We start from the raw sequence: 23,666 nt of genomic DNA on the forward strand, positions 1-23,666 counted from the left end.
GTCAATTTTTGCACCTAGATGCCTGGGCAAGTATAACACAAGATTTATGGGTGTTAAGAATACTGTGCAGAGGCTATTACTTAACGTTTTCCCTTTTTCGTCATCATCAAATGAAGAAACCTCCCAATGTTCCACCCAGTCAGAGTAAGGCTATAGCTCAAGAAATCCAAAAGCTGCAAGAAAAAAGTCATCCAGAAAGTCCCACCAGACCAGAAAGGATTCTGGACTTATTCATGCTTCTTTTTAGTGCCAAAGAAAACAGGGGACCTCAGACCCGTTTTGGATCTAAGCAAATTGAACCAATGTGTAAATAAACTAAGTATCTAATGGTCATGGTTCAGTCCATCCTGCCTTTTCCGGACAAGGACAGTTGGATGTGTGTTGACCCTCCACTGGACCAGTAATCAAGGAACCTCAATCCTCACCACTGGCACCTGTGGAGAATGTTCAATGGGAGGATGACAGGTACACACGCAGTATATCCAGTTGCAGTTCTCTGCATCAAGTGCAATTTCCCTTAAGAGCACACAGAGACAGCAGTCAGTCCAGGACTGGTTTCTCCCTCTTTCTCCGGATCCCCTCCCCCACTGGCACAGGTATAGTGCTTCGTGTCCCTGCCCAAGTAGCTGACACAAACTCTTTGAGGTTTGATTTACACACAGGCACACACCTGGGAAAGGCTGGCACAGGTTTACTAGCTATGGCCTCTTCTGCCCAGACTATAAGGCACTGCCACCAGTCACTCCAGCAGCTATTTTAAGGCCCTTAAAGGATGACCAATTTTATTGTGTAATATTAATACAAATGGTAGTTTGATCAAGAACAAGGCTATAAGGAGTGGCCCACACAGTGTCACCAAATAAATATACAAGTACTCTCAAAACTTAAATAGCTATAAAAAGATCAACTGCAATGAAAGGTTTAAATATATTTAGTAATAAATAATAAAAGAACAAGAAAATACTCGGTATATATTCACAGTGATGTCAGAGTTCAAAACCATGGTAAATATTTAAAATAGCATTGCTGTACAGAAATAAAGAAAAATATCTAAACTAAGCTTCACTATATTCCTGACTGTATCTAAGCATACCTCTCAACCACACCGAATTCCTCGGTATTTACCAGTTTTGAGGGTAAAATAATGGGATGCCACGAATTCCCGAGTGGCCCCCTTCTATTCCCGATAATTTTCCTTTTTTTTTTTGTTTCCAAATCTGCCACCTGAAGTTGTTGCTAGTGATGTCATTGCGCAGGGGCGTGCACGATGATGTCAGCTCATGTGTTTCCAACTGGCAGCCAATCGGAATTCGGCTGAGGACTTTCAGACTGTGTCTGTGTTTACCTTCTCTACATGCATTCGTACATTTATTTGAGGATCAACCGTTGGTAAGCAACTTTTTCTGCATATATAATTGCACATGATTTGTTTTTGTTAAGTTTATACTCATGGTCTAACTTTGGAAACATCTCAGGTGAATCATCGCAATGCCCTGGTTAACAAATAAAACAAACCTACTAACTAAAGTGAGAAGTTTGATCTCCATCCGTTCCACAGTAAATGCCTCTGAAAACAATCTCTACATCTTGCTTTCCAGTCCCGGCGTACTGCGCGCGAGCGTATACACACACACACTAAATCCCTCCTTGTGCCCATGCTTAGCAGCGTATCATTTAGTCTTTATTTTTGCTAGTATATTGGATATGCAATTTATGCATGTCGGCCCTATCTACATTTATTTGACATGTGTTTGTAAATTTAAACAACACCTAGACCAGGAATCAGAAAAGGAAGGACAAGCGAAAGCACAGGTTGTTTATCTCTGACGCCTGTGGCTTGCTCAACTACCTCGTGTCCTCGTCTAGGTAAAAGATAAGTGTACCTAAGCTCAGTAGCTCATTCACTCACTGTCCATTCACAATACATTAGGGGTTTTAGTGAGAAGTTCCCCATTCAGCAACTAAATGATATTTTTGCCTACTTAACTTAACATTTGTTGACCGGGAAAATCTGACTAGCGGAGGCCTGGGGACAAACGCTCGATTTTTGCTTCAGTATCCTTGGGTCATAAAAGGCTATTAGCAGGTTATATTTAATTAGGAGAAGCTTAATTTTTGGCTGCTTTTTACAAATTAAATGCTTTATTTTGTATAAGTGTTTGCACTACAATATGCATGTGTTGTTACTAATCCTAATCAGAATGTTAAAGGTTTTTCAACACTGTGTTATGCTGACAGGTTGATGTTTGATGCTTATTGACAAAATGACAGATGCACTTTTGAAATTAATTGCAAGCTTTTTGCCAGACGTGTGTGTGTGTGTGTGTGTGTGTGTGTGTGTGAGAGTGTGAGAGTGTGTATACATGCTTGTGTGTGTATGCATGTATAGCATGTGTGTCTGTGTTTGGTTCATTTTTAAAATAGTTACCAATTAAGTTTTTGCCTGGTAATGTCCTTGCAACACCTTATTAAGGTATCTAAAAATGAATTGTTAATAAATGGCATCTGTCTGTATGAAGTAGTTCAGCATAAATGGATTGTGAAATGAACGTGCTGGCAAGCAATAAAAACATTTTGGAAAGCTGCTGCTGTATTTGTAGTTGCCACTGTCTGTCATTTTGACTGCCATGGCTGTATTCAGTCATTGCTGATAGCATTTTGTAGTGAATAATAATAGTCATTTAAAATCATGTAGGGAATTCATTTTATTAGAATATAAATGCTGACAAGTCACTCTGCCTATAATGAATAAGCCAAGCTCTTCTGCTTTCCTGAATTACTGGAAAGAGACTAGGAGTCTAGGACTGAGATTTCATGTTACTCTAGCTTGATTACGTTTGCCTTAGATAAGCTGAGGGTGTTTTCTGTGTGTCTGTAAATCTGTAACAGACTTTTAATTGCCAAGAAGTTAATACACAGCATTTGACTAAATAAAATGTTACAATAACAGGCAGCCATTGATTTATTTGCTGGCCTGACTGAAGGAATTTTGGTTTGGTTTGGTTTCTGTTCTTTAGAGAGTGCTTTATTTAGTGCTGCAGTAATACTTTGTCTAGAAATGAAAAGTAGCATAAATGGCATAGAACTGGATTTAATAACTGTGTAACTGCAGCGTCAAGCCAAACTGCACATGGTGCATTGTATTGTCATAACACGTGCATAACGTTTCTATGTGGTTTATCACTAAGGATGTGTTAGAGATGCAAAGCTATTAAAGCAGAATTACAGGTCCTTCACTTTTACCTTCCATAAACAAAGTGCTAGATATTAACAGTCTGCAGCTGACTAACATACCCAAAGACTTTTTCTGCATTCTATTGTCATGGTTATTTCTCTGGTCAGTATTTTTTTTATTAATTACTGCTTTTGATACTATAGAAAAATGTACTAGTTGCTGTGACTGCCTGATCTTGAAGTTGTGCTCTTGTAAAAAGGGATTTGGCTCATGGCATCTTATTATCTAATATTCAGAAAGTTCCCATCTGCGTCAAATAAAAGCTAACCTTTCAAGTACCCCTTATTAGAATGAACATTTCCCATTAGGAGTCTTAATCCCTCCATGTTCCATACCGTTCCACAATTGAAAAGATCAGTCGCACATTTATTGACATGAATTTTTTAAACTAATATCCATAATAAATTATACCAAATCATATTAATTCAATAAAAACCTTTTATAAGTACACAATGTGCTATTGTGTACTTATAAAAACCTTTTATAAGTACACAATAGCACATTTAAACCATACCATGGCATCCCTAGTTGAATTTGTTAATAAACTATTAGTAAGTATTCCACATTTTGCCCACTTGTTCTACTTTATGAGAAGCATTGTTCCACATTTTAGAGATGGAAGATTGAGAGCAGTGCTTTTGTTCTTCTGTTTATTTGGTGTTCTAATATTTTGTCTGTTCTTCAATTTGCATTTAAAAGTTGGTATCCCACAATTCCAGTGGAGTGGATGGGGTTGCATAATTATGTATGCAAATTTTATGATAATCAGCGTACAGATTTTTACCTATTTTCTTGGGCCTTTGTCCAGATTTTTTTTTTATTCCAGGTTGAGAGGTATGTATCTAAGAGAATTACTATAACCTAAGAGCTTATAGACTAAGGCAGATATAATGAATGTTTTTTTCTTAAGTCCAAGACAGAATGCTCCATCTCACTAAGATATTTCTCAAATTAATATCTAAAATATTGCTGCTGGGTAGCTTGTAGAATGACGTCACTTATTGTCATCTGATATCTGATTTCTAGTTCCTAGACCAAAACCCCCGTTGCTGGCAGCTGGTAGCATTTAGCGTCTACCTATAAAAATACATAGACAAGGGCATTTGCTCCGATCTTTGGCAAATGCTGGAAGTCATAAAACAATTACATTCTTCCATGCTTCAAAAGTAGCAGTTTGTTCACTCCGAAGCCAGTACAGAAACTTCCTAGTACAGACTTTGTGTCTCTAGCTGCAGTGAAAGCTAAAAGTACCATTTTTTTATGGCCTAGCCTATAAAGTAATTTAATTTCAGATATTTTTCTAAAGTTTGCTGGACTGAGGTGCTAACCTCCTGTATTCCAGTTTCCACCATTAAAATATATACATTTAAACAGTTACAGTGGTGCATGCACATTTTTGTCCTCTTCAAGTAGGGCACACTGTGGATGCATTTTAACACAGCACTTTGCAAATACCTTTTCAACACAAATATCTGTACAGAGCAGTTTGATGTACACATGACATGCAGTTCTAATACATTTGTAACAAGCATCTTATACAACATACAGTTCTAATACATTTGCAACACCAGCATCTTGCATAAATCAGTTTGATATTTTCAAATGACATATAATTATGTGCAAAACTCCAGCTAGTTGTGCTTGCAGTATCTCCTTCTGTCACAGGATGTACTCTGTAGATCTTCAGGATGCGTGCTATCATATCAAAATAGACGATCTAGAAGACATCATCTTGTTCAGCTGGGTGCCAATCAGTACCAATTCAGAGCTCTGCCCTTTGGACTCACCACAGCCTCCAGGGTGTTTACCAAATGCATGGCAGTAGTGGCAGCTCACTTGAGGCTGAAGGTATTCCATGCGTTTCCATATCTAGATAACTGGCTTCTCACCACCCTTTCTAAGCATCTGGTACAGCAGGCCAGGGACTGTTTGCTCCAGATTTGCAAAACTTTGAGAATTATGATTAATTTTGCCAAATCAAAATTTACACCAATTCAGAGCCTGGAGTTCATTGGTTCAGTGGTGGATACAACGCAGGTAGCATCTTTGCCTCTTCACCGTGTTACATTTGTCAAAAACCAGATTTAGACTCTTCTTGCCCACCCATCTCCTCCGGCAAGGTTGGTACATCAAGCACTAGGATTAGTGGCAGCAGCAATAATTCTACTTCCTCTAGCATGTTGCTCTATGCCAGTTCTCAAATGGACTCTAGCTGTAGAGTGGCCCATTCTATATCAACCCCTGTCCTTTCAGGTAAAGCTCACCCTGATTTGCAAGCAACACATTTAGTGATGGATACAATCTGCTGATCTTTTTCTTGGCTGACCCTTTGTTCTACCAAACCCAGTAGCCAAAGTGACCATGGATGCTTCTCAACTAAGGTGGAGGGGGGCATTTCTTAGGAATAACTGTCCTAGATGTGTGGTCCCCCCAGGAGACCAAGTTGCATATCAGTGTCTTAGAGATGAGAGCAGTCCTATTAGCATTACACCCATTTCAAGATGCTCTTTCCTTGGGGACTGTTGCACTTCAGACTGACAACATGTCTGTAGTCTGGTACATCAACAAGCAAGGAGGAACTGGATCTTATCCCCTTTGTAGAGAGGCCATGAGGGTTTGGGAGTGGGCAGTCTCATCAGACTGCATTCCAATTGTAACACACATTCCTATGAACCTATTCCAGGGAAAACCAGTGTGCTTGTGAACAAGCTAAGCAGATCCATTCTGATGCCTCATGAGTGGTCTCAATCATTCGGTAGCAGAAGTGATCTTCCAGCATTGGACTGACCTTGCTGCGACCTATTTGCCACCCCTATCAACAAATGCAGCAAGTACTTCACTATTATCCCCCCTCAGTGGGAGTCAGCAAGAGATGCTGTGATGCCCACCTGACCCTCGGGACTCCTTTATGCTTACTCTTCTATGCCCTTAATTCCCAAATTTCTACAGAAACCAAGTTGGCTGAATTGCTCAGTAATCCCTCATTGCCTCCTACTGGCCTTGGCAGGTATGGTTCCTCTTTCTACAGTCTCACCCTTGTTATCCTCTATTGATACTGGAGCCTACTCAAGATCTCGTCTCTCACTCATCAGGGACTCAACATTCAAGTCATCAAGCTTAACCGCATGGTTTCTCCACTTCCAGTAATAGTTAGCCCAGGCTTTCTTCCCCTGTATGTGACATTATTTTGGCTTCTCAAAAAGATTTTACCAAAAAAGTTTACACAAGCAAATGGAAGAGGTTCTCCATTTGGGGATCAGATAAGGAAACTGACCCTTTTTCTACTCCAGTTTCTGCTATTCGTTTTTTGACAACCCTTTTTAAACAAGGAGCAAGTTTCTCTACAGTTAAGTTTCAGTTGGCACCAATTTCTAATTTTAACAAAGGGAAACAAATCTTTTTCCTTGGTTTCCTCTAGATTGTGTAAAGCTTTTACGAAAGGCATTTTTCTTCTGAGGCTTCTGAGAAAAGGACCTGTCACCGCGTGGGATCTAACAGCTATACTTTAGGGTTTAACACAGAAACCTTTTGAACAGTCAGACAAATCTGATCTAAAATTTCTGTCATGGAAGACTGTTTTCTTGGTAACTCTAAACTTCAGCAAACGAGTATCTGAACTTCAGGTTCTTTCGTCTAAAACAACGTACATTATTTTTCGTAAAGATAGGGCTTCATTACGGACTAACCCTTCTGTTTTCTTACCTAAAGTGGCTTCTGAAAATAACATCAACAAATCCATTCATTTACCAGTTTTCTTTCCAGAGTTTTCCAATAAAGGGGAGTACAACTTGCTACACCTCCTTGATGTGCACAAATAACTACATTTTTAACTTCACTGGACAAAACAGTTCAGAAAATCAGAACTACTTTTTGTGTCTTTCTCTCCAAATTGCCTGCATCATCCAGTTTCTAAAGTTACCGTAGCTTAATGGATACAAAATGTATTCTATGGATTTACTCTCAGAAAAGTATGACAGTGCCTAAACCTCCCTGAGCTCATTCAGCCAGATCGATGGCTACTTCATCTGTCTTTTGGTCAAGAGCATTTATCAATTGGTGATTGTGCTGCAGTTGCATGATCCAAGACTCATACCTTTACCAATTGGATATCATCTCCAGAAACAGAGCCACCTTTGGTTTGGCAGTACTCTTGACATATCCTTTCATAAGGGTCACCCAAGATCAGCATAGCTGTGGACTCTGTCACATACTTTGAGGAAAAATGACTAGGACAACTTCAGTTGTAAAAGTTATGTAGTCACCATCACTAGGCATCTGTGTTGTCCATTTTCATTCGTCCTCAACTCCCCTCCCTTCCAAACCCCATCCTTTTTCTTCTGGAAGGACCTATTGGACTGTGTGTGGAACCTGCAGTTCCAGCTTTGAGCCCTGTCTTTTCTATCTGTCTGTACATGTTTCTCTTTAACTGTTGGGATACAGGGAAGCAAATCCAATCTGAGGCAATGGGGATGGAGTAGTATGGGTAGAGGGAGGAGCTGCAGATCTGGATCCGAAGTATGGTATATGCGGCTGATTCGGATCAGAGGATTGGATCTGAACCCATACATTGAGGAAGAACAAGGATGGGACAACACAAATTCCTAGTTATGGTGAGTACATAACTTTTAAATTTTGCAGCTATCCTCCGGGTTCTACAGATTTCGTGCCAGTTTTCCCTAGTCATTGGCCCTGAAAGTCATGATAAAAAAGGGGGGACTTGGCACACCTTTGAAAGACTCCTGCTTCCATCATTATGTTTTATATGGTCTACAGTTTAGTAGTTTTTTACCACTGGCTATTTAATTGATGGTCCTTATTTTTCATTCTGTGCCTGGATTTGGCTTCCATGTGGGTAGTTTTTGGAGTTGTAGAACTTTTATGAAACATTCCTAGGACTCAGTCATGCTCTTTCTTACAGGTTTGCTCAAACAAATTTCTGTGATCTCTCCAGTGTCCATGCAAGGGCAAAGAATTGCTCTACTATGGGATCTGCGATGAGAATCCCTCCTATTCCCAAGTCAGAGGTTAGACTGTGGTATGGTGTCTTCTTCTTCTGCACCATTTTATAGTTGTAGTGCAAAATCTGTATGTCTTCACTTACGCAAATGTTACTTTAAGTTGCTGTAAAACATGAGACAGTATGTGTAAGAGGAAAAGGTTATAATGTATTTTAATCTGGCAAGTGCAGCTTCATAAGTCTGTTTTTCAGATTTCAATATTTACATGTTGAGATCAAAACCAACAAGAATGTGTTTTCTGAAGAAGTCTACTAGTTAATGATGCCTAATGGTTGCAGATGTCATATTGGTAGAGTCTTAGTGAATTTTGATGGCATCCTGATCAGTGGTGTTTTATAAAGTACTTGAGAGAAGTACTGAATTAAGGTGCTGTGTTAAAATTCTGGTTTCTGCCAAGTCCAGTCTCTACTAACTCTAAGATTGGAATGTTTGTAATGAGTAAATGTTACTTTAGGTAAAGGCAGCGGTAAATCACTAAATGTTTCTATTTAATTCTGTCAGCATAATATGAATAAGCTATTAACTTGTGTTCCAAGCTCTGTCATATGGGTTCACTACACGCACACAGACCCACACCCCTTTTTGATTACCAAGTTTCAAAGAAACAGTAAATTTTAATACCAAAATGAGCTGTTTTTCCCACTGTATGACAATATTGTTTATTTTTTTTATCAATAAATTGGTGAGCCCCTGTGAACTCAGGAACAAAAGGAGGACATTTTGTACGGCTCCCAAGAGGTCACCCAGGAGCGCTGTGCAGATAAGTGGCTTGTATAGATGTGCACACTTTGCAGAGACTGAAACATATGGGCTCTGACCACCATTTTGTTTTAAAAATGTTCTTGACCCATGTGTGCATAGCATTATGATATAAAACCATGACTGTGACCAGCCAACCTGAGTTCAACTAGCGACTTGATGGTCTGTTTGACCTGGCCCTTTGCAAGAGGAATGACTAGGATAGAGGTGGTAGAGCATGCAGGGGGTCACATCTGGTGTTCAAGATCCGGTGGTGATACTGGTGCTGAAATGAGAGCCAGTACTGCTTCAGGCGGTTGGGTAAAGAAGGATGGGTCACCATGTAGGTGGGAGCAATTACCCTTAAAGTGCTACTGCACAGTTACTTGATGTCAGCCCTGCAACTCAGTGGGAGATAATGTCTTGAGTAGAAAAGCCCAAGTCTAATTCAAGAATGACAGCCCCTTTTCTGTGATTGCTTGACCCTCACTTCCAGGGAGCTAATAACTGCAGTGGAGAAACAGAGCCCTCAGACCTGTATGAGCTGATTGGTGAGATGAGCAGCACGAGCAAGACTTGATGGTGAGGAGGAATATGGGAGAATAAAATGTCCCTGAGTAATTTCATTCATTAGCCTAAGCACATGGCTCAACGTAGTATTTTATTTTTATGTTTCAGGTTACTAGAGAAGAGAGAAAAGTTGTTAAGCCTCTGTATGACAGGTACCGCCTGGTGAAACAGATGTTGACCAAAGCCTGCATTACTCCTATCACTGTAAGTATAGTGCTGTCAGACACCTGCTTATGCTAGGTATAATCTGGAACTTTCTGTATTGTTGTCATAACTTAATCAAGTTTTTTTTCTAATTTTAAGGGAATTGTATATTTTCAGGGGAAGGGTCACTATCAAAGTAATTCTTTACATTTGTTACCTGTATTTCAGAGGAAAGATCTACATGGTTTACTCAATTGGATACCTTTGTCCACTTCAGTTCATTGAATATTTTGAAAAACATCAGTTTTGGGTCTTTCCGCTGTAAAAGTGTTGTGCTTGGGCTAGGCATATATCTCAAGTTCCACATGTGTTGATAGCAGGGTTTGAAAGAAACAGGGTTATAAAAGGAAAGACGAGTCCTGGTAGTGTGTTTGAGTCTAGAACAAAAGTTGATCTTAAAAAGGATAATTGGTAGGGTATATGAAACTTTGCAGAATAACTGTAACAGTCAGAGGAGATAAGAAAAGAATGGTGCGAGAGAATGGAAAGGTAGTATATAAAAACAGTCAGAGGAGATGAGAAAAGAATGGTGCGAGAGAATGGAAAGGTAGTATATAAAAACAGAGGAGATAAGAAAAGAATGGTGCGAGAGAATGGAAAGGTAGTATATAAAAACAGTCAGAGGAGATAAGAAAAGAATGGTGCAAGGGAATAGAAAGGTAGTATATAAACAGTCAGAGGAGATAAGAAAAGAATGGTGCGAGAGAATGGAAAGGTAGTATATAAAACCAGTCAGAGGAGATAAGAAAAGAATGGTGCGAGAGAATGGAAAGGTAGTATATAAAAACAGTCAGAGGAGATAAGAAAAGAATGGTGCCAGAGAATGGAAAGGTAGTATATAAAAACAGAGGAGATAAGAAAAGAATGGTGCGAGAGAATGGAAAGGTAGTATATAAAAACAGTCAGAGGAGATAAGAAAAGAATGGTGCGAGAGAATGGAAAGGTAGTATATAAAAACAGAGGAGATAAGAAAAGAATGGTGCGAGAGAATGGAAAGGTAGTATATAAAAACAGTCAGAGGAGATAAGAAAAGAATGGTGCAAGGGAATGGAAAGGTAGTATATAAACAGTCAGAGGAGATAAGAAAAGAATGGTGTGAGAGAATGGAAAGGTAGTATATAAAAACAGTCAGAGGAGATAAGAAAAGAATGGTGCGAGAGAATGGAAAGGTAGTATATAAAAACAGTCAGAGGAGATAAGAAAAGAATGGTGCCAGAGAATGGAAAGGTAGTATATAAAAACAGAGGAGATAAGAAAAGAATGGTGCGAGAGAATGGAAAGGTAGTATATAAAAACAGTCAGAGGAGATAAGAAAAGAATGGTGCGAGAGAATGGAAAGGTAGTATATAAAAACAGAGGAGATCAGAAAAGAATGGTGCGAGAGAATGGAAAGGTAGTATATAAAAACAGTCAGAGGAGATAAGAAAAGAATGGTGCGAGAGAATGGAAAGGTAGTATATAAAAACAGAGGAGATAAGAAAAGAATGGTGAGAGAGAATGGAAAGGTAGTATATAAAAACAGTCAGAGGAGATAAGAAAAGAATGGTGCCAGAGAATGGAAAGGTAGTATATAAAAACAGTCAGAGGAGATGAGAAAAGAATGGTGCGAGAGAATGGAAAGGTAGTATATAAAAAGAGTCAGAGGAGATAAGAAAAGAATGGTGCGAGAGAATGGAAAGGTAGTATATAAAAACAGTCAGAGGAGATAAGAAAAGAATGGTGCCAGAGAATGGAAAGGTAGTATATAAAAACAGAGGAGATAAGAAAAGAATGGTGCGAGAGAATGGAAAGGTAGTATATAAAAACAGTCAGAGGAGATAAGAAAAGAATGGTGCCAGAGAATGGAAAGGGAGTATATAAAAACAGTCAGAGGAGATAAGAAAAGAATGGTGCGAGAGAATGGAAAGGTAGTATATAAAAACAGAGGAGATAAGAAAAGAATGGTGCGAGAGAATGGAAAGGTAGTATATAAAAACAGAGGAGATAAGAAAAGAATGGTGCGAGAGAATGGAAAGGTAGTATATAAAAACAGTCAGAGGAGATAAGAAAAGAATGGTGCAAGGGAATGGAAAGGTAGTATATAAAAACAGAGGAGATAAGAAAAGAATGGTGCGAGAGAATGGAAAGGTAGTATATAAAAACAGTCAGAGGAGATAAGAAAAGAATGGTGCGAGAGAATGGAAAGGTAGTATATAAAAACAGTCAGAGGAGATAAGAAAAGAATGGTGCGAGAGAATGGAAAGGTAGTATATAAAAACAGTCAGAGGAGATAAGAAAAGAATGGTGCCAGAGAATGGAAAGGTAGTATATAAAAACAGTCAGAGGAGATAAGAAAAGAATGGTGCCAGAGAATGGAAAGGTAGTATATAAAAACAGTCAGAGGAGATAAGAAAAGAATGGTGCCAGAGAATGGAAAGGTAGTATATAAAAACAGTCAGAGGAGATAAGAAAAGAATGGTGCCAGAGAATGGAAAGGTAGTATATAAAAACAGTCAGAAGATGAGAAAAGAATGGTGCCAGAGAATAGAATATATTAAGGTACAAAACAAGGACATCTGTACGGCTCCCAGGTATACAGAAGGTTTCAGATTTTTGTTCACAAGTGTTGGCAAAGATATTTTTATTTCCCAAGCCAACTTCAAAAGAGTTTTCCTCGAGTAGATAGCAAATGCTTAAGGTGTGATGGAAAAGAGAGAGGTAATTGGGAACATGTTTTTTTGGAAATGTAACAAGATGGCAGTTTAAAAAAATGTTAGGGGGACAAATGGTTGTAACTAAGGAAATTATTCTTTTGTGCTGTGATATAGGAACTGAATTGCCCAGACATAGTAAGGCCTTACTAAATGTATTGATGTTGCCTGCAAAAAAGAAATTACTAAGAAATGGAAATCAAAATCCAAACCAGCTATAACTTGCATACTGAATTTTGTACAGAATATAACCGATCTGAGAGTGGGATGTTTTGAAAAGGGAAGGAGCAAATTGCATATAAATACATGGAATTTATGGGAATAAATGGGTAAGATAGTGTTCAGGAGGAAATGTGAAAATGATGTTTAAAAAATGTGGTAGCTACTAGATTTAGCAGGAAAGCCAACCAACTGTTTATTTCGTCTGGAGGTGAGAAAAGACAACGTTAGCATATCTTAGTGAAATGATTAACAAGGTTAGAAAAGCCTAATAAGAATGTCACAAATCTAAGGAAACTACTGACAGAGTGGGAAAGGAAAGGGGAAATGGCTGAAAGAGAACTTTTGGCAAACAGAAAGTTTGTCTCATCTGAGTTTGATGGAAATAAGAGGCTGCCTTGGCTCCCATCACAGGAGTTAGTAAGTTACCAAAGTCAGACTCTGCTACATTGGTTCAGACACCATTAATGATGGTCTGTTCCATCATGGGTCCCTAATGCAGTGCCACCTAAGATTATTCTTCAGATGCAGCAAAACAACTGCATTTTAAGTATGATCTCGCAAAAACTTGCATCCCTGTATGGTTATGAAGGAGGGTTCATTGTTAGGAGTCAACACCCATCCTTTCTGCTTAAGAAAACACTGCTGATAACGTTTAATCTGATGATATCAGTCTTCATTTATCCTTGACCTTTGGAGTGCAGTTCTGATCCTCATTACACAGCTTGCGCAAGCCAAAGACACTCAAGCTAACTCTCTACCCACAGTACCCCTCTCCAGAGTACCTCGGATCTCATTTACCGCTCTTGTCGCAAGATGCGTCAGCAAGATTTTCTTGCAAGTTAAGTGAAATTTCATAGTTTTTTCTTTACGTTTTCCTGTTTAATCTTGTATATACATATAGTATAACTATATATTTATCTGTACTACTTCAACAATGAGAGAAGAGGAGGAGCCCTAGAAGAAGTAAGAACAGCACTAAGGAAAATGAAGTCGGGGAAAGCAGCAGGCTTAGATGAGGCTACAGCAGATATGATAAAGATGTTTGGGGAGATAGGGGAGAAATGGCTCCTGAGGGTACTCATAGTAGTGTGGAGAGAGAGGCATATTCCAGATGACTGGAGAATCACCATACTTTTACCAGTGTACAAGAACAAAGGGGACATCCACAACTGTGGGCAGTACAGAGGCATCAAACGCCTATCACACTGCATGAAAGTTGTGGAGACTGTGATTGATAAACGGATACGCAGAGTAGTAAAATGTAAGATGGGAGATGAAAAATTTCGTTTCAGATTAGGATGCAGCACAAAATTACCTGTTGTTTGCAGTGAGACAGATGCTTGAGAAGACACCTAGAGATGGAGTGAATGTCCAACTGGGCATTCCAAGACTTTGGGGAAAACATATGACAAGGTCCCAGGAAAGCTGATCTGGGCAGATCGGTGGTTTGAAGTCCCAGAAACATTGGTAGAATTAGTGCAGGCTATGTACAAAGACCCATTGACTCAAGTACAAACAGTGTTCAGCCTCACAGAGGGATTCCCACTGGGAGTGAGTGTACACCAGGGTTCAGCTGTGAGCACACTGCTGTTCATACTGGTGATGGACTGCATTAGCCAACAGGTCGGAGGGGACAGATCAAAGTTGTGTTGTGGCATTACAGACTGACTCTGAACAAGAACTTCAGCAAAGGGTAAGAGAAAGGAATGCAAAACTGAAGGCACATGGGATGAAACTAAGCACAGATAAGAGTGTGTTAATGGCAACAAATTGGGGAAATCAAAACTGAGAATTGAGATAGAAGAGAAAATAGTGGAACAGGTAAACACCTTCAAGTATTTGGGAGGGATGGTTGAGGAGAAGGTAAGTCTGAATGAAGAGGTCAAAGCTAGATTTAGATGGGCTACAGCCAACTGGGGCAGAGTGTCAGGTGTAGTGTATGGCAGAATGCCAAAGAAGTTGAAAACTAAGTTGTACAAGAAAGTGGTGTGACCAGTACATATATGAGCAGTAAAGGCAGAACAGTTGAAGAAGCTACAGGTAATGGAAATGAAGTGCCTGAGAAGGGTGGTAAGATGCACACTGTTGGACAGATGAAGAAACGAGGACATAAGAGCAAAAGCCAGAATAGCTCCAATTGCAGAAAAGATCAAAGAATACAGATTACTGTGGTTTGGACACGTGGAGAATAGCAGAAGGACAGTCTGGTGAAGATGATTTGGGACAGACAGGAAGAAGGTAAGAGGAAGCGAGGATGTCCAGCAAAAAGGTGGATGGATTGTGTGAAAGAAGATCTGTGACAGTCCAGCATGAGTGTTGAAGAAGGCAGGAGTGTGGCACTGAATCGAGAGAGCGAACGACACTTAACACGCTACACCGACCCCATGTAGAAAATGGGGAAAAAGGGGACTGCTGATGATGGTGATGAAAGCAAATGCTGTTTTGTTGACTCTATTAAACTTGTAAAGAACTGAAGTTCACTCTCTACACTTTTATTTATACAGCCATTTTTCACAAATGTGATTGATGTTTTGCATTTTCACATTTATTCAATAATTTCTGTATTTCTGTTCTTCCTTTTTATTTCCATGTCCCAGCACTAGATTCCAGTTCAGTTCCAAAATATGATAGTTGAAGAATCAGGAATATTCTAAAGACAGCTTGATACAGCAGCTTGAATGTCACACTTGCCTCTCAACATTCACTGACTGCTGGAGTAAATTTGTTGTCTTTTGCCTGGTGTACAGCAACTAATCATTTTTCACAAACCATCTGTCTCCAACTTTTAATACCTTTCCTTTTTGCCACAGTTTTGTCAGAATCAACTCTTTCTGCTAGTAGGTTTGCATCTTTACTGATACAGGACTTGGTTGCTTTCTCATGGCTAGGTTTGGAGCATACACACAGTGTGCCCTTTCAATTAACAGTTCCTGCTGTGGAATATCACTTCAGTTGGTTATTTGTGCCTTCACAAAATTAATTCAATCTGTTCCTTCTAATTTCTTTGGTACAGCAGAAAATCTCAGATTTTTCCTATATGCTGTGTCCTCTATTTCAACCCTATTTTGAAACATCTTTTCTTGAACAGTTTTGTACTCAGCTCGCCTTTTCTTCATTTCAGCCTATGATTTCGGAAGTTTTAGTAGCTTATACGAGTATCTGTTTAAAGCTTCTTCCATTTTTCCAGCCTTTTATTTTAGTTGATATACTTTTTTCAGTGTTTCATTTATTTTAATCAGCTTTAAGCACATTTGACTTATTTTTTCTATTAGATTACTGGAAGCCGTGTTTTGTACCAAAGCTGGAGCTTTTTAACTGCTTTTTGCTAAACAGCTGCAGGCTTCTTCCCAGTCAGTGTTTTCTCTTCACCTTTTCTACTTGATTTTCTTTCAGGCTTAGTTTCATCTTTATTGGAATTTGGGCGGTGTACTTACTAACCAGTAACTAAGTTCCTGGTCCTTGTTATTCAGTTTCCTTTTTTCATACCGCCAGAGCTGAAGTTAAATAGTTAATCAATGTGCAGCTGTCTTGAAAAGGCCAATATTTGGAGGAGTTATCACTTACTGTGTCCTAATAGTTAGTCTCATCTGTGAAGCTTTTATTATATTAGTCTGCTTAGAGTCTATTAATATTTGACTAGCATAGTAGCATTTTTGGTAGGTAACTGAGTATGTTCTTAAAACTTGTATTGTTCCTTTTGTTCCCCTGCAAGGCTTCACCTGTTAGCTCCTCTGCCTGTGACCAGTCTGTTCATTCATTTGGAGAGGAATGGGAGCAAGGAATTGCAGATCTAAGTGTGAGCATTAGAGCCTGTTTTTTCCTGCCCTGGGATCTCAGTCAGCCCTCTATTCTCTGGCAAGAGTCAGGTGGTAGGAAGTGTGCCAGCTTTCTAATCCTATAAAGCAGAGTATTCTGCCTCCCTAAGTGCACCTCGCTTACCATTTCTTCCCAGATATCCTGACTGAAATCACTATTGCAGTATTCTAACCAGATGCTTTTTCACTGCTGACATCTGGCCAGAGTACTAAAGCCTAAACCTTCCCAGAAACACATACCCAGAGTATGACCTCAGCTTATCAGCACAGGGTTACATAAGCAACGGTATGTGCATAAATCCTCAAGATCATCTCACTTTCAGCGTGAATACAGGTATTGCATCTTGTCAGTATTATCTTTGTGAGGTCAGTTGTACAGTAAGCCCACTCTGATTCAAATAACTGCCCCATTGGGGAACCTTCCTGTTTGTTTAAACTGTTTTCTTTGATTTTGTTAGATGTCAGCTAGAAGGGGAAAGTTTGATTGCAGTAGACAGATACTCTACAAAGACCTGCATTCTTAGTGCTTATTATGCTTGGGAATAGAACACGACTTTAAATCCTTTTCTGTCTGCTAGTTCATACCCAAGACATTGTGATCCCATTTATCATCCTTGAATAGGTTTTTAGAGACCCAATGTGTCATACAGTTGGCCTAGTCTAAGATGGTAGTTTCCTCCCACACCTAATGTACCAAATGCCCCCAAGAAAAAACTCGAGGCCTAGGCCTGAGGCCCAGTCTGTCCAGTGTGATTCTACTCATGTACTAACTCCTTAGCGCAACGCTTTCTGGAATTCATAAACTCCAATGCCCTAGATCAACTTATCCACACCCCCACCAGGGGCAACAATATCCTAGACCTAGTCATTACCAACATGAGTGACCGGTGTTCCACACCTGAAGTCAACTCCTCGTTGGTCCGATCTGACCATAAGCTAATCAACCTTGATATCCACATCCCACCCCCACCCCCCATTAAGGAAACCACAGTAAGAAATTTCTCCAAAGCCAACTTCATGCTTCGTAAGACAGAAGTAGTGAACTTCATGACACCCATGCAGATGGACAATACAGTTACAACTTCTGAATCCTACACAAATGCACTGTATAAGCACCTACATGAGTGCATGGATCGTGCTATCCCAAACAAAACCAAGACGTTAACCTCCAAAAAAAGGAAGCCAGTCTGGTGGTCCCCTGCCATAAACAAACTGTACAACAGAAGGAAGAAACTGTTGCAAAAGAGAGTAAAATCCCATGAGTGGAGGAGCTCCCTGGTAAGCCTCAGTAAGTAGCTGAGATCCCTTATAAGATCCTCCAAAGCTAGCTACGAAAATAAAATTGCCACTAATTCCAAGGACAACCACAAAGCATGCTATAGCTATGTCAACACCCAGATCTGCTCTGAGTTACAGCACAAAGGCATGAAAATTACAGAACCAACTGATATTGCCAACATCCTGGCAGATAGGTTCAGTGCTAACTTTACCCCCCACCCCCTAAAGGGCCCATATCTATACAGGAAGAATGCAGAGTCCCTGTAATCACAACTATGCAGGTGAAAGCTGCACTCTCTAAAGCCAAAAACACAGCATCCATGGGACCGGTTAATCACCATGTTCAATAATAGCCTCGCATCAGGCTTTGTGCCCACTGAATGGCGCACAGCAACAGTTATCCCACTCCACAAAGGGGGAGCCACCACTGATCCCGGGAACTATAGACCTATTAGCCTGACGAGCCTGGTCTGCAAAGCCATGGAACGTATCATCATGGAACTCATAAACAAAGACATTGGTAACCTCCAAACTCTGGATCCCACCCAGTTCGGGTTTGTGAAAGGCAGATCATGCCTCCTGAACCTGATTGACTTCTTTGAGACAGTCACCAAAGCCGTAGATGAGGGTAAAGTGGTTCACACAGCCTATCTTGACCTCACCAAGGCTTTCGACACCATCCCCCATTCTGGAATTATAGCTAAACTCATTAAACTAGGCATAAACCCCAGTGTCACAAGATGGGTTGCCAACTGGCTCACTGACAGAACCCACACTGTAAAAGTTGCAGACTCCAAATCTAACCTCAAACCAGTGACAAGTGGAGTACCACAGGGTTCCGTCCTGGGACCGCTCCTGTTTGGTATCTACTTCTCTGAAGTACAGGCTAACACAGAAGGCCTCTGGCTAACTAAGTTCGCAGATGACTGCAAACTAGGAGCCATAGTCAAGTCCCCAATTGATGTGAACATCTTACAGAGGGGCCTCTCTGAGACAGATGCCTGGTGTCAGAGCCATGGCCTCAAGCTCAATGCCAAAAAGTACAGTGTCATCCCCTTTGGTAAAAACTCTGTACCCATGAACTACCACATAGGCAGCAATCTACTTAACACCGAATGAGTGATAAGAGACCTTGGGACCCAGGTGGACAGTTGTCTCTCCTTTGATAGTCACATCACCACAGTAGTCAGGAAGTCCTTCTACGTGGCACACACCATCATAAAAGGGTTCTCATCCAGGAAAAGAGAGGTCATCGTTGCCCTCTACTCATCACTCATTAGACCCATTATAGAGTACAATGCCCCATTTGGAATGTACCTCACAAGACATCTGCAGCAGCTAGAAAGGCCACAGAAGTACCTCACAAAGAGGATTACTGGACTCCAACAAATGCCCTACACTGACCGCCTCAAAAAACTCCAGCTTTACTCCGTAGCATATCGCCTACTCAGAGGTGATCTCTGCCTAACATATAAAGCTATGTCAAACCCAGAGCTGTTGGACATGCTACACCTAAAGAAATCCCAATCCCTCCGAGCTGCACGCTCTAGGGGACCTAAACCTTGTCACCACAATAAACAGGACATGCTGGAGGGATAGATTCCTATCCCAGAGGCTTCCCATACTCTGGAACAGGCTACCCATCTATGTCGAGCAAAGTTCTTCATTAGCACTCTTCAAGAAAAATCTTGATGAGTGGATGGGAAATAGGAAATACATCCCGGGGATCACTTCTGTGTCTCTGCTAGTCAGTGGCACAGGAAAATAACTTTCTTGGGTGGCGTAAGCCAGGGAACCTTGTTGGTTAGGCTTGCGTAGGCCCTTGGGCCGATAGCCTAGTACCTACCTACCTATGAACGTACATGCCGAAGTTACAGAACCGGCAGTATTTTCATCTCTACTTCAGATGCCCTCTACCATGACCCAGTCGGAGCCAGTGTGGCATCTGAGGACTGCACATACGAAGTGACTGCTACTATAACAGAGAAGAGAGACCTGAGGATCACTATTTTGGAGGTGCTAGACAGTATCCCTCAGATTCTAGTACTGGAAGAAATTCCTGGATCACCACTTGAGGTACATCATGGACTGAGCCTATGTGTTTAGTTCAGACAGACGTCACCCCTAAAAAAAAAAAAAGCCAGAAAACCAAGCATATTACCTCTCCTCCACTTCCTAGTGAGAAGGAGTGGATGGAATTTTCTCAAGGCCTGTTCCAAGGCCATTATGACTCTTAAACCTGCTTCCCTTTTAGCTTCTCCACCCACCCCACAGAAAGTGACTGTGGAATCATCACCTGAAAAGGAAGAGGAGGTGTCCTCAGGTTCTGATAATAATTACTTAGCTTACCTTTTTCAAATTTAGTGTTCTGGTCAGGTGCTCAGATGATGAGAATTCCCTCTATGGATTCCCCTGTGGGAGAGGCATCCTTTAGAGAGACCATTTTAAATATGATAAAACATTTTGAATGGGAGTCTTTGCAAATGTCTGATGTCCAAAAGAGATACTACAGCCTTTTAGAGGCGAGCACCCCATGCCCTTCTGCTGTCCTTCCACTTAGAGGCCTTTCTGGATACTTTTGCATCTCTTTCCACAGCTCCAAGCTTGGTCCCCTGCTTCCAAAAAGGACAGATGATCTTATAATCCTGTAGCTGACCCGTCAGCTGTTTCCTTAGCCTCAGACAAACCTACGAAATGCTAATGCCCTTACCCTACAAGGATAGCAGGGCAATGGACAGGTGAGGGAAAAAAGGACTAGGCGACTACAACTTCTACCTTTGCCTTCAGGGCCATTAATTATCAGACACAGATGGCCAAATAATATTTGTCTATCCTTAATCTAAACAGGGCTGTGGCTGACATTTCAGGCATAGACTCCAACCAGCAAATTTTGTCCCTAGTGACTTGGGCAACTCAAGTGGCTAGACGTAGAGTGTAATGCAGCTCTGATGCAACTGAGGCTTCTTACATAGCAGCTCCTGCTGGTTCAATCATTAAGAGATGCACCTGGTTGTACAACCAGCCCCTACCAGAAGATTTCAAGGCTGAACTTCTATATTCCCCCTTGAACAGGGACCTTCTGTTTGAACAGGCATTTAGATTATTCAAAACTTTACAGGAGTAAGGTAAAACTATGAAAAACTGCAGACAAATCATCCTTACCTCTTTGCACAGATAACAGAATTACCCTGCCATCTTCACCTTCTTTGTTATGAGAGAGAATAAACCTTCACAAGAATGTACCCAACATAAATTTTCCAGAAACATCTGAGAGAGACCCCATATCTGGGAGGCCTCCCTTCGTAGATAAGCCAGTGTGACTGTCTTCCCCACCCCCTCAGTTCTACTCTCCCCCTTTTAAAAAGAATCACTCTTTCCATTTCGAATTGGGAAAATATTACCACAGACAAGTGAGCACTAATCACCAAAAAAAGGTTACAGTATTCCTGGAAGGAACTTCCCTTCAGTGACCTTCTTTCTCCACTTCACAACTAGTTAGTCTCCTTCCAATCTTACAGGAGCTGCGGTTTCAAGGTACCATAAAAGCAAGTAGTCCTCAGTTTGTGGGATGAGGGTTTTTCTGCACACTACTTTTTTATTAAGAAAGGAAAGGACCCATACTAGATCTGTTCCAGCTCAACACCTTCCTGAAGGTACCCACTTTCAAAATGCTGTCTGTTCATGCCCTTCTCCCCATTAGCATTCCATAGGCCTTTCATGTTTCTTTTAATTTTTAAGGATGCATATCTGCATATTCCCATACACTCTTCTTGCAGGAAATTCCTGAGGTGTTCTGTACTGGTCCATTACATTTTCAGTTTACTGATTTGCCTTTTGAGCTTTTTACTTCCCCCCCAGAGTCTTTACAAAGTGCTTAGCTCCAGTTAGTCTTTTGCAGGACTCTGGAATACAAACATTACCCTATCTAGATAATCTGCTAATCCAGGCCACACCTGACGTCTTAGTGCAGTACATCATGTTCACTCTCACCCTCCCCCTGCAATTGGGCGATCACTGTTAATTTAAAAAAAAAAAATCTTCCTTTCAGACTCATGACCTAGGTTTCTTGGGGTGCAAACTAGACACAAAAAAACAAGCAAAGGAGAAGGTGCAGAGAATTATAACTTACTCTGTTTCCAAACTTTTTCAGCCAGGGCGATTCTCAGAGCACCACATGGCAGCAAACATGTCCATGCTTCCTTTAGTCAGGATGTATATGAAGAAAATTCAGTGGTACCTGAAAAATGTATGGTCTCAACACTCCCATCCTTGGACTTGCAAATCTCTCTCTCATGCTTTGACTCAGGAAGGTGATTTTATGGTGGAAGGCACAGGTGAAGCTCCATTTAGGCCTCCCTTCCAAGGTACCGAGTCCAAACCAAGACGTGTACATAGATGCCTCAAACATGGCTTGTTGGGCCTGAATAGTAATCTACGAAGTCCAAGGTTTTTAGTAGTCCTACTTCAAGGAAGAGCATCAACTTGAAAGAGATGAGTGTTCTCCGAGCCCTACAAGTTTTCTCCACCTCTTGAAAGCAGGGCCCTTTAAAAGTATGCACAGAAACTTCAGCAGTCATGTGGTACATACAAGGAAAGAGCAAATAGATCCAACCAGTTATGTAAGTTGGCTCAGATTGCTTAGGACCTAGTCATCCAGTCAGACATTTTACTTCAAGCAGTATACATACCTTCCCAGGACAGCATCCCGGTATATTGTCTCAGCAGGTCCATCAAAGATGGCTGTTCAACAAACAGGTCTTCGTAGACCCAGTTCATAGGTGGGGGTGGATCACTGAAGACTTGCCTTGGAGAGCAGAAAACAGCTCCTCTTTTTTGTACAAGGATTCCTCGCCTCTTGGCTTTGGTGAAAGATGCATTTTCCTTCCAATGGTCAGGAACATTTCTTTATGCTTTCCCTGCACTTCTGCTACTGCCAAACGTTCTACTTATCCATAAAAGACCAAAATTTATTCTGGTGACTGTCGGACATTGTAACATTGGTTCCCTCTTCTCTATTAGTGGCAGTCACCACAAACTACCCTACAAAGTGAACCTGATCATATAACAGAAGGGCTCACCCCAACCTATTATGCCTCAGCCTAACCCTGTGTACGATTGGATTCTGATCCTGTCCATTCACCATTTTTTTCTGAGGGATGTGCTCTGGGTTCTTCAGGAGGCAAGGAGACTCTCCACCCAAAAATCCTGCCTAGCCAAATGGAAGAGATTTTCAGTATGGTGTAAAGCTAGCTGCCGGGACCCAATAAACTCAGAGAATTGTCTGGGATTCTATTTGTGTGAGTTTGAGAAAGGAGGTCTGACATGTTCATAGGTTGGCAGTAGGCGATCAGCCCTAGGGCCTATACAAGCCTAGCCATAGCAATTCCCTGGCTGTTTCTTCCTACACTATTTACTTCCCTGGTCCCCTGTCTAGCAGGGTGACTGACATGATCCCCGGGGTGAATTTCCTTTCTCCCATCCAATCATCAAGGTTCCTTTTGAAGAGGGCCAAAGAGGCACTCTGCTTGACATGTATGGGCAGTCTATTCCAGAGTCTGGGGAGTCTCTGGGTCAAAAACCTATCCCTCCAGCATGTTTTGTTTATTGTGATGACAAGGTTTAGATCCCTGAAGTGTGTGGTTATGAGGGATTGGGATTTCTTTAAGTGTAGCATGTCTAACAGCTCTGGGTTTGACATGGCCTTGTATGTTAAGCAGAGATCGCTTCGGAGTAGACTATATGTGACAGAGTATAGCTGGAGTTTTTTAAGGCGGTCAGCATAGGGCATCTGCTTTAGGCCTGTGATTCTTTTAGTGAGTTATTTCTGCGGCCTTTCCAGTTGTTGCAGATGTCTTGAGAGGTGCATACCAAATGGAGCGTTGTATTCTATAATGGG

At 40.9% G+C, this 23,666-nt stretch overlaps 1 protein-coding gene across 1 annotated transcript in view; it reads left to right on the forward strand.

The window, feature by feature from the left end:
- FAM13B (family with sequence similarity 13 member B) overlaps nucleotides 1-23,666 on the forward strand; it is a 2,585,606-nt gene that overhangs the window by 2,125,472 nt on the left and 436,468 nt on the right. The window contains exon 16 of the mRNA XM_044069837.1: nucleotides 9,670-9,765. Coding sequence (XP_043925772.1) covers nucleotides 9,670-9,765 — 96 coding nt within the window. The remainder of the gene's footprint in view (nucleotides 1-9,669; nucleotides 9,766-23,666) is intronic.

The sequence above is a fragment of the Protopterus annectens genome, chromosome 4.part0 (genome assembly GCF_019279795.1).
Source record: "Protopterus annectens isolate FY-2018-M chromosome 4.part0, PAN1.0, whole genome shotgun sequence".
Taxonomy (NCBI): domain Eukaryota; kingdom Metazoa; phylum Chordata; order Ceratodontiformes; family Protopteridae; genus Protopterus; species Protopterus annectens.